The 12653-nt window shown below is 39.5% G+C and overlaps 1 protein-coding gene across 3 annotated transcripts in view; it reads right to left on the minus strand.

Moving 5' to 3' along the window:
• The window catches only part of LOC113648648 (rho GTPase-activating protein 6), a 124995-nt gene that overhangs the window by 22358 nt on the left and 89984 nt on the right, over positions 1-12653 (minus strand). For all 3 annotated transcript variants that reach the window (XM_027155918.2, XM_027155917.2, XM_027155920.2), the window contains exons 2-4: positions 11750-11909; positions 5640-5711; positions 1397-1653 (exon numbers count right to left, since the gene is read on the minus strand). In XM_027155918.2, the coding sequence (XP_027011719.1) occupies positions 1397-1653; positions 5640-5711; positions 11750-11909 (489 nt within the window). The remainder of the gene's footprint in view (positions 1-1396; positions 1654-5639; positions 5712-11749; positions 11910-12653) is intronic.

The following is a 12653-nucleotide window of genomic DNA, read 5'->3' on the forward strand; positions in this document are numbered from 1 at the left end:
AGTTATGCAACATTCGGGTCTAGTCGGGTAAAAAAAAAATGCCGTCGGGTCGGACTCGGGTCTAATTTTTTTGGGTTTGTCTCGGGTCGGGTCTTTTTAAAAAAAAATAAAAAATATGCACGTCTGGTTCGGGTAAAAAGTGCTTCGGGCCACTTCGGTTCGGGTACATTTCTTTAGACCCGAGAAGCCCTCTAGTCTACAATACCTTAAATAACCACTCTGTACGTTGAGAAGAATAGCATCTCATACTGTAGCTCACACCAAATCTTGAGATGGATGGCCTACAAAAGAAGAGGACCACACCGGGGTCCAATCTTGTCAGCCAAGAACATCAAACTTTGACAAACACAGACTCAACGAAACTGGAAATCTAAACATCGCCCGGACTTTCTTCAATTTTCAGCCATCCAGTTTTGTCAAATATACTATCGATATATTTTGTATTGTTTCTAGACAGAAACCATGTTCCTTGTGTGTGGTACACAGCAGAAATAGAACTCAAATATAATATTACGTTTGGCGTGCATCAAACATGCCACCATGTCCTTACCATGTCTGGGATTTATTTACCACGCCACCATGTCCTTACCAAAATGGGATTTATTTATTCCCATGCTCTGATCCCGATCCTAAAATCTGTTCCTGACCACAGCTCCGACTCTGCTGGTGTCATCAGACTTTCCTCTGACTCTATCTCTGTCTAGTTTTAGTTTAGCTGTGTTTTACTTTCCTTTACCGGTGTAAAAATGTCCACAAGTCTCAATAGCTCAAGTCCTAAGTTCTTGTCTACTGCTTCCTGAGTCTTTTTTTTTTTTCCTCTAGAATTCCAGGATTATCCAAAATATACCGTTAAGGAAAAAATCTGGGATTTTTATTTATTTCCTTTAAAAAAAAAAAAAAAAAGCTTTTAGAATTTTGGAAGTATTCCGAATAAAGAATTTATCTTAGATATTTAATATTTACTATTACATTTCTAGCTCCCTAATGTAAAACAAATGTATGATAATCAGCTGCATTATAATAAATAAATAAATAAATAAATAAATAAATAAACAAACAAACAAACAAACAAACAAACAAACAAACAAACAAACAAACAAACAAACAAATAAATAAATAACTTTCCTCATGCTTTTGTTGCATGGTGCATAATTGAAGTATGGGTTCAGACAGCACTCTACAATGGATCAGAAGGTTTTGCACAAACTTGTGGATTCTGTGGAGAAGTGTCTGAGAAGAATCAGACACTTGGTGACATTACGGTACAGAGGAAAAAAAAAACTGTGGAATAAACAACCATGTGACTGTGTATACAACTCAGATAGTAGTTAAGCAGTTTCATTGCTCTGAAATCTGCCACCTTTTATAAAGTCTGATGTAATCTGACTGTCCTCACCCTCCTGCGAGCACGGGGTGCGGCTTCGGGCGTGTTGGATGACGTGGACTCGTTGGCCGTCTCTGAGGTGGAGCTGAGCGATGAGTTGCTGCTGGAAAGCTCCTTAGTGGGTCGGCGCGTAGCAAACTGCAGGATGGACGACACCAAGTCACTCGAGTCTCTCTGCTCCTCCCTCTGACCCTCTTGACGCTGACGCTGGGTTCGGTCGTTGGTGATCACCTGTGATAAGGAGATGCCAAACGCCTGTGGGGCGTTTTCTGAGACAACAGGATGGAAAAATAAAAAAGCAGCTGATGTAACAAAGTTGTGGTATATCTGCCATATACCATATATGGTATATGGCAGACATCCTTATCCTTATTTCATACGACTGAGCGATTGACCGTTAAGGGCATTGTTCTGCGGCCCAGCAGTTGTAGCTAAATGAAAACAAGTAGAAATTTTATTACATTTATTTTTAGAATTCGAAAACATTATCAATTAAACGTCGGTGCGTCTCACACCGAGACAGCGATTCAAAATATATGGCGTAAAACAAACGGCTAACAATTCTACTTCAGACACGCTCCTAGCAGATTTGTCAGACTTTCTCCAGAAGTAGCACAAGTTAACCTTTTACGCTCAATAAACATCACACAGCTTTGGTATAAATGTTTTCTCTTCTTTATTTAAACAAAAGAAAGTAGCGACCCTTCTGACATCCGAGAGATGAATAACATTATGTTCTGAACACGATGAACACTGTTGGAAGCTATTTGTTATCAATTATAAATGTCAGGACAATCCGTCTCTTCTCTTGTAGATCTAGGGAGAAAAGTGTAAATGCTGTCAGGGCGAATGTGCTCAGTCCTTTCTGTAAAACAGGCAGAGAGGAAGAACGGTATAGCGTGTAATGCAAGCAGGTAATTCCTGTATGTGATGTGACTTCTAGGCCAGGGGTAAAAACATTAATAGTAAAAACTTTTTTTTTCTATTTATTTTTTGTACAAGCAGGTTAAACAATCAGAGAAAAAAAAAAAACTGGTGTACTGCATCTCAAACTACTGTATAGTGTTATAACACTGTATAGTGTTATATATGTGCATCTGTATAGTGTGAAGCTCATTAGGTATATTTACACATTTATCAGTCTGAATTCATTCAATCTGAATGAAGATTTATTATAAACCATGAACCCTGTAATCCCATTTTAATATTAATTTACATGTGAATTGAAAGTGACAGTGACGTGACATACGGCTAAGTACGGTGACCCATCCAAAGTGCACACACACAGCAGTGTAAAACACACACACCGTGAACACACACCCTGAGCAGTGGGCAGCCATTTATGCTGCGGCGCCCGGGGAGCAGTTGGGGGGGTTCGGTGCCTTGCTCAAGGGCACCTCAGCACCCGAGACTCGAACCCACAACCTTAGGGTTAGGAGACAAACTCTCTAACCATTAGGCCACCTTCCCCCTTGTTGAATTACATACAATTACTGTATATTCCCAACAACCATTGGTCTGTCATTGTGTTCACACCATGTACATGTGCCATTTTTAAACTGACTGAGAAAATAGTCTGATTTAAGCGTTCACATGGTAGATTTTTTTTTATCTAATTCAGATCGAGTTCATTCGAATCGATTGAGGTGTTCTGATGTTGTCATTTCGGTCCGATTTAGCCATCAGTCCGATTACTAACAATTAATCCGGATGCATCCTGAAGCGTCATTTGAGCATCTGAACTAGCAGATGGTAGGATGATTTTTAAGTCAGTGGCATCATGCACTTTTAGGGGGCAACACAAAAACGTGATGTTGAGAGAAAAATGGATTCTGACCCATTTTTGACGACAACGCCGTAATGCATCAGAAAAAATAACGTGCAGCTACAAGCCTGCGGCCGCACGCAGATACAGCGGTGCAGCGTCTGCAGCATAACACTGACTACCGCCTATTGCATTGTGTTAGGATTATGTGCCATTATGTTATTATCAAAACAGAAAAAAATCTCCCGACAGTGACGAGGATGCAGCACAGACTTCCTAATATTTAGAATATAAAATCTGCTTGGCTCAACTGCCTGAAGGGTTAGGGTTAGGGTTAGGGTTAGGGTTAGGGCATGACACCTTTGTTATCAGTGCATCACTCCTTTAACAGGCACATGCACGTTTTTATAATTACTGACAAAATCTGAGCAAAAAAAAAGTCGAGCACAACATTGTTATATAATCTTACATGTAGTCACCTTAAATGCTGAACGAGAATACAGATGTTTCCCAGACTCAAATATAATCTTTTAAATGCTTATTAACGAGGATATAGCTGAAACCATGTCCAATGTCTTGCTGACTTCTCGAAATGACTCTACAGAATCAAATTTTCTCATTTCCTTAATGCAGTTAACTAGCTAACTAGCTCTCTATACATTTATCCCATTTTAAATACCACCGGTTTTTCCTTTATTCAGTTCGCTTTCTGGAGCCTTCGTTTTTAGCCTGGTGGACTAGCAATGAAATTTTAGGATGTGTCCACCAACGTTACTGCTTTTATATCTATAAGGAAACATGAGAAATTTTTAAAAGCTCGTAAGGTGGAAGACAAAATGCGAGACACTGTTTTGCTTTCATATTAGATTGAAACATACACCACTACATCACTAGCCATTGTTTTTGCGCTTCAATGTGTTTGCGCTCAGTTGTATGTTTTCACCGTGTTGAATGTGTTAACACTATAACTGTGTGCTGTTCCCAATAAAGACACTGTAAATACGGGGACCAGAGTGTTTACCATTCTTATGTGTTACAGTAAAGGTTACTGCATTGCAGAAACCTTGAAATGTACTATAGTAGATGTGCTGTGCACAAAGTGTGTGTATGTGTTTCGCTCTATTGTGGTATAAACAGATGACCCTTGGAATATAGCAGCTGGAGCAAAGGCCTTGTGCTGCACATACAGACCAGCCTAGACAGCCTAGACCAACCAGCATTTCAGACAAAATATACACACTGGGAACGAGAATGAGCGAGTGTGTGTGTGTGTGTGTGTGTGTGTGTGTGTGTGTGTGTGTGTGTGTGTGTGTGTGTCTGAGTGTGTGTTGACTACCAGACCTGCTACTCTCTAATAAAACAGATTTTAAAGCAGTAGCGGCTCATGACAAACAGCCACATGTACAGTAATTACAGGAGCCTCTTGGTCACGCATTAGGATTATTACAATATGTATCCTAACATTAAAAGTAAACACAAACTAAAAAAAAACAACACCCAAATACACAGCGATGCTGCCATGTGAACCCAAAATTGAATGCGCAAGTATGTGCTTAAATAATAATTTCTCTTGGCAATGATGAATTGTTCTGGATTCCTGTGCTAAATGTTAGTGTTTATATTTAACATTGAACTCAGAGTCTTGTTTCACAGCAACAGGATTTTTAGAGACTTGGCAGTTAGAGGTACAACAGGTCTACTTATTATTGAGATTTTATTTCTTAGTGTAATACAAACCTTTCGATTTTTGTCTAGAGTTGCGTCTGAACGTTTTATCTGTTTTCCCCTTATCCGGTACACAGTCTCTCGGTGTAAAAGGCATAACACGTGTACAAGCCATGGGACACGGTGGCTTTCCTGATGTCTTGATGTTTCAATCTTTTTCCCTCTCAAAACTGAATCTCTGCCAAATCTGCTCTGCAAGGTCAGCGAGCTTAGAGCCATGTCCCCTTACAAGGAGAACTTTACACTTCTCTAAATATATCCCAGTAGAAACTACATCTGTGTGCCCATGTTTTTTTTTTTTTTTTTTGGTTGTTTTTGTTTTTTTGTTTTTTACACCTGGGATTTGACACAGAGGGAAAAGCTTTGTCTGAAAAAAATGGATCACAACTTATGCTTTTCTGTGGGAGATAGTATTCACCATTTTCCCATCATCCTAACATCATATCATAGTTTATCATAGTGGTGGCTCAAGCCCTTAAGGCTCTGGATTGCTGATCAGAGGATCTGGGTTCAAGCTGCCACTGTTGGGCCCTTGACCAAGGCCCTAAACCATCACTGCTCTAGTGGTACTGTATCATGGCTGACCCTGTGCTCTAACCCCAACCTCCAAAGTTTAGATATGCAAAGAAAGAATTTCAGCATGTTGTAATGCATATGTGAAAAAAAATAAAGGCTTCTAATCTAGTTTTATAAAAACTTGGTCTAAATTCTGAAAATATACCAAAATGTTTCAACCTACGGGTATTTTATTAGCATCTATGTTACCTTTGTCTTTGTTCTTTTCCTTGGCTAAGGAGTCCAGCTTCCTCCGTAGTGACTTCTTCCTCTTCTGGCAATCTGCAAAGACATTTAGCATGTGGTATCGGTTAATGTGTACTTCTGCACTAATGACGACACGCAGCTCGTCATACAGCACAGGTGCACCAATACATCTTTCCACAACCGACCAGCTGTTCTATTCTACATGTGAGCTGGTTCATCCAGTGCATGTAACCTAAAAGGTGAACGGAAGGGTGGCATCTGCGAACAACTGACCTCCCTTTGGTATCAAAACAAAGCTATGCTTTCCTGTGGTTCAGGAATCCAGCTGGAGATTTCCTTTCAGCCAAACTCGCTAAGATGATCTGCAGTGGAACATGAGATCGCCGAGGAGAGTTTGCTTCTATTCCATCTCCGGCGTCACACTTACATTTTATAGTCATCTTGTTTAAAAAACTCACATTTTTAGCGCATAAAGGTCGATGAATCCTAAAAGCAAAATGTATGACTTGGCTCAATTTACTGTATGTATAAAATGAACATAAAAGAAAACGCTACTGAATGTGTGTTGTTCTGCGTGCTTCTTCATCTGACGGCTTCGGGCGGCGACGTTCGATATTGTTAGTCATGTAGAGCAATATGATAGAAAAAAAATAGCATATCCTGAAACTTCTAAACATTATACAGAATATATATCAGGAGCTACAGATTAGCTAACAAACTAGCAGCAGAACAGTGAAGTTGCATTGGTGAAGCTATTAGGAAAATACTACATTTACTCGGCTGTACAAAAATAACGACACTGAACATAAAGAAAATAAAAAATAGATTAAAAAGAATTCATTTCAAAGATCTAGTGTGACCATTTAATGACATTTTTCCCAGTAATGATATTCATATAATCTTGTAAGACAGCACTTTTAAGTACTTGAAACTGACAGAAGAATAATTCCTAGATATCTGTATTATAGCCACTATGACAGCAGAGTCGGCTGTAACTCAAGTCACAGGCCCATATTAATGCAGTCATTGTTCCTATAGCAAAAGTTTCTATAAAAACAGTGAATTTACGACTTAAAGTGAAAAAAGAAGAAATCTTGATAAAACGTTTGAATTAAACTTGAAAAAATCTGAAATATGTGACTGTAATGAAATACTGAAATATCTCCAATGTCGTCAAATTATGTTTTTTCTTCTTACAAAGTGACAACCGAATATAAGATCATTAAAACTTAAAAAATATGCTTTACATTGTATTTCGACTTGCAAATAATTTAACTTTTTCTAAAAATAAATACTTAAAATTTAAATAAAAACAAAATTTCAAGGTTTGAAATTACTAGAACAAATTGTATATAAATAAGCTCAGTATTGAATATTTTGTTTAATGTAATTAAATAATCATTCATAATAATAATACTAATACATTTGACTATATAAGACATTTGCTGTCATTTTTTTGTAGTAATTATAATAGTATGATATAATATAATAGTATAAGGACACAGTGGTAAAGTTTTTTTTTTAACAGGTTGTTTCTTCGGGTTTTTTCATTAATTAATATAAAAATGGGGGGGCATGGTGGCTTAGCGGTTAGCACGTTTGCCTCACACATCCAGGGTCGGGGGTTCGATTCCCGCCTCCGCCTTGTGTGTGTGGAGTTTGCATGTTCTCCCCGTGCCTCGGGGGTTTCCTCCGGGTACTCCGGTTTCCTCCCCCGGTCCAAAGACATGCATGGTAGGTTGATTGGCATTTCTGGAAAATTGTCCGTAGTGTGTAGAGTGTGTAGGTTGGCACTCCGTCCAGGGTGTATCCTGCCTCGATGCCCGATGACGCCTGAGATAGGCACAGGCTCTCCGTGACCCGAGGTAGTTCGGATAAGTGGTAGAAAATGAATGAAAGAATGAATGAATACAAAAATGTAATCTCTGCTCAGTTTCTGTAGGAATATATCTTGAAAAAAATCAACTATAAGAAGTTTCTTTTTTGGCCAAATTTTGTACATCAAACTTCTGTATTAAAGACTGTACTGTCTGCTGTGGGAGCTCAATTCTGATCCCTCAACACTAGCTTTTTTTGCTAACCCAATCTATCTAGATATCTAAAAAGAATATCTATATATCTATGATAAAAAATATTAGGGGATGCGCTTGGGGTCGATTCAGTATTATTGTAATCCAACAGCTAAATGATGTTACATATATATGTTACATATATAGTTCTCTGATTACCATAAGAGAAAGTGATGGTGGGAAAATCTATTCAAGGCAAGCACCGGCCTAATATGAGCTGAACTGAAGGGAAAGGCTTAATATTGGGGAGTTCAAAACACCTACACATGTATCATTCCAGAGCCATATGTCAATTCGCCCATCTGGTGTTTTTATTAGCACGAAACCCTAACCCTAACTACGATGAATCGTAGTTTAGATAAGCACACACTCCTTGCGAACGATGCAGATATCTGGGTATCGAGAAGAGAATAGGAGACCGATTTCTTGTGTGAGACAGACTGACAGAGTGGGGAAGAAAGACAGAGAAAGAGGAAATGGCTGAAATTCTTCTAAGATGGAGTTTGCGTGGCTGAGTGGAAAACCTAGAAAGCTCTGATCCCCTCTGTTCAGCCCACCACCACATGAAATCATTCAGTGTTTTTTTTTTTTCCCCGTTTGGTCTTTTTGAGTGTGTGCTAGACTTGACATAATCATCAAAACTAACACACACCTAACACCCACAAGAGCTCCCAACGCTCCATGTGCTAAGATATATCACTTACACATGGGCACCCTGACTTCTGAGCTCTGGAATTAATAGGAAATGCAGACCAGCATGTTAAATCATTCCGATGGAAGGGGAGATAGAACCTGTGCTGAGGAATGTGGAGTTACTATTACAATGTGGTTAATATATGATGGGTTTTTTCAGTGTGCGATGCTGACAGATAGCTTTTTTTTTTTACTGCAGGCTGGAAGCCCATCGACAACACCATGGCTTCTGTCTATATGAGGTTTGAATTTAAACCTGAATACAGTTAGTTCTGATGGTCCTGCTGGACCACTGCTTCATACTACAGCAGCAACTGATAAGGAACAACAGTCGCAGACATTCAGCCATATCCAATCAGGGAGGGAGGTGGCAGCATAGCTGGAATGCCCCACAGTCCTACCAGTCTTGCGACACTCCAGTTCAATCAGGAAATAAGGTTCCTGTCCATTCTGAAATTAATGCAATGAATTGCTCTTTCACACGAGCCTAACATCATCCGATCTAAAGTGTATTCATAACTTATTTCTAAGTGTTCTTGGGAAACGCTCTGAATCTACTATGACCTAGGCAAAAATAAAAATTAAAAATTAAAAAATGCACAATTCTCATCAGAATTCCAGATAGGCACAGGCTCCCTGTGACCCGAGAAGTTCGGATAAGTGGTAGAAAATGAAAGAATGAATGAATGTCAAAGGAACAAAAAAAAAACCCTCATCATTGCTGAAAGAGTCAGATTCCACAAGGGAATGCAATCAAGCGGAGTTGCAACAATGGTGTAGTTTGTTGAAACCGATTATTTCAATACAGTAAAGACAGAATATAAGAAGTGTCTTTAGACTACAAGTAACCCAGTGCAGAGAAGGCACATTGAAGAAAATGAGGCATGGAAGCTTAGCATATCCAACACTCCTCACGGAAGTGAAGATAAATGCATGTGATGGCCCACTTTACCACAAGACTCTTTGTTGAAACAATCGCTCAAACACAAGATATGAACCATAGTAGAAACAGGAAATCTAGGTCGCATTTTAAATTCTTGCAGAAGTAGACGTCAGTGCCAAACAAAAGCAATAAAATAGTAGAAAAAGAAAAAAAAGAAACACTCCAGGAAGCCCAGGAACATTGTGTGATGTGAATGAAATAGAAGATACTTCAGACAAACAGAGTCATGAGTCTGTTGAGTAGGAATGCGTGAATTCGATGTTGGTCTCAGCCTTTCGTCTGACGCAGTTTGCTGGATGGAAAAGTGGTACAATCGCAAAGTGACACTAGAGCAGCTGTCAGATGCAATCTACAATAAGACGCTGCTACAAATAGTGCCAAAGTGCTGTCAAGCAGACTCTGAGAACACACACACTCAGGCTTGATAGTCCCAGACTATGGATTTGTGCATATTACACTGGAGCTTAAAAGACACTAGATAAAGCTATATCTCTAAACAAAAAGCTTTTTCTTATAGAATTGTCAAGACACGCATGGATATAAAAGATTTAAGCAGGATTATCAAGATGTGCACATGGTTGCAAAACTTTCAGTAAATCCCCTAAGCATACTAAATGTGTTTACTGATGGGCTTGGCTGTATAAAGAACGTGTGTTACGCCAGAAACTGAGCTAAAAGGCATGAACGCAAGACCTGTTCCATACACTATTAAACATAAAGTCAAGGCCAGGCTCAAGCAGTCTGAAGAAAGAGTTATGCTGAAACCAGACAGCATGAATAAAAAGTAGGACGGATGAGAAAATTAGACGATTCTGTGACTACAAACTTATTTGCTCCGGAGACTACAAATCTTGGAGGAACATTCTAGGAGGTAGCTTAACCCGAAAGGCGACTACACTCAATTATAACGTGATCTTGCATCACACTCTGATCTACTGAAATCCACTCATTCATCTTCAGTAGCCGCTTTATCCAGGTCACAGTGACTCCGTAGTTTATCCTGGGAATACTAAGAGCAAGGCAAGGATACATCTAGGTCTTAACTCTAATCGGTATCCTTTCCGCTTTTCTCGCAGTCCTCTGCCAGGAATTTCGAGTTAGGAGAAGAAACTCACATGAATTGGAACACCACTGTAACACAGATGGTAGAGGTCCCCATACGGCATCGTGTTGTCTTCTTCTTTGCTACAGTATAATTTGCTTCACATGTGCACACTATTTTTCACGCAGGGTTTCATTTCACCTAACTGAAACTCAGCAAAGGTCCAGAAAATTAGGTTTCGGTTAAGTAAAACATCTGAAACAGTGTTTAATGTTGTCAGCAAGAAGCCATGGGTTCAAGAACCACCTGCTACTGAAAACATCAAATGATATGATACAATCTTAATTTTTCAGATTTCTTCAAAACTCATATTGCATCACAGGAGCTTACATTGCATAAACCTACAAAGAATGAGAGAGAAAAACCGGCAATACACTTCACACCATCTCAAGACTACAATACGATGTAACTTTATACTTACACCACAGGGGTTTATGTACTACAGCTACAGTACACTCGTCTAAGCAATCTGCTCTCTTGGTTAAGCAGCAAGTCTGGACCGTGAAACCCAAAACTGTCTGTGCCTATATGTATCGCATGCAGTGGGTCAGAAGAAATACTATACATAAGTCTTTTCATGATCTTCCAGGAAGCTGTTAAAAAAACTTTGCTCCAGAGTCTGGCCTATAATCTTTTGGAATAAATTCGTAGCAAACAGTCAGGTCCTTCACTTAAATGAAAGGCAGCTATTCTCAGTTGTAACACAGTATTGCGTCACACTCTGAACTACCGAAGGCTATTCATTCATCTTCATTAACTGCTTTATCCAGGGTCACAGTGACTAAGCAGGAAGACTAAGCACAAAGCTGGAATATACCCTTGATTGTATGGTGGTCTATTGCATGGCCCCATGGGGCACTTTTATCATGAGCAATCCACATTCTGAGAAGCTGGAGGAAACCCATGTGGCCACAGAAAAAAAAAAAACAAGCTCAGGATCAAACAATGCTAGACTGTGAGACCCCCGATTCTAATATTTGCATCAAATTAACTTATAAAGGAGCTGAATCATCCTATATGGGTGATTTTAATTATGAGTCTGGTGGGAGCCTCTGACAAAAGTAGACTAGGTTACTACTGTACCTAACTATCAAGTCGACTAGCTTAGCAAGGAACAAATCTCAAGGATTGTGGTACAGTATATTTTAAGGGGTCTGATCTTTCAAACCCTGACCTGAAAGTTATCTTTACTAGGAGATAACTAGTTGTTTAAGCATTAGGCATGGCAGAAGTTTACTGTGACATTAAGATTCGCACATCAGTCATATTCTTTATCAGTCAAACTTTAACGTTAAGCTGGTCCTACCTTTAGGGATGGTGATCTGGCAGCCCAGGTCATAGTCCTGGTGGAGACGGTTGTAGGCAACCTCCTGTAGTCTGGCTCTCTCTAGCTCCGACAGGCTCTGAATGGACACCGGTTTAAGACGCACACTCCTCCCGGACAGGCTATTCCAAGTGAAATCACCCTATGACAGAAATGTGAAAAATAATATATAATTATTTACTGTTATTACCTGTCATATGGTTACACTTTTCAATGCTATTTATTGTCATGTCATTATGTCAGGACTCAGCCCGGACTTTGGCCACGTGCTTTTGTTGATGTTCTGTGTTCACGTATCTGCCCCGCAATTGTCTCGTCCTCCCCGTCTCTGCACACCTGTTCCTCATGTGTTAATTGTTCTTAGTATTTAGTTGAGCCGCGTTGCCTTGAGCAATGCGGAATCCTCTGTTGTCTGTTGTTTGTCGTTTTCACCTGTTGTCTTGTCTCTAGTCTGTGTCCATCATTCATGTTTTTTTAAGTTATTAAATCCTGTTTATTTTACGCTATCCTGCATTTGGGTCTGTTTTACCCCTGAGTCCATGACACATTATGACATTATTGTTATCTGTTCCTAGAGACTTCAGAGATTTGGTAGATAAAATACCAAAAACATAGAGCACCATTATGACCAGGGAGCTACCAAAACACAAACAAGTTCTAGACAAACTTCTGAAAAGGGTTTGGTTAAACAAACCTAGACTGTGAGCATAATTATGATAATCATCCATCCATCCATCCATCCATGCAACAATTTTCTGGACAGCTTATTCTACACAGGGTCACTGGGAGCCAGGAGTCTATCCTGGGGCCTTGGGCAAAAAGCAGGGAACACTATGGACATGGTGCCAGGGTACAATCACACACACTCACTCACACGTTACAAACA

This window comes from Tachysurus fulvidraco, chromosome 18, assembly GCF_022655615.1.
Source record: "Tachysurus fulvidraco isolate hzauxx_2018 chromosome 18, HZAU_PFXX_2.0, whole genome shotgun sequence".
Classification (NCBI taxonomy): Eukaryota; Metazoa; Chordata; class Actinopteri; order Siluriformes; family Bagridae; genus Tachysurus; species Tachysurus fulvidraco.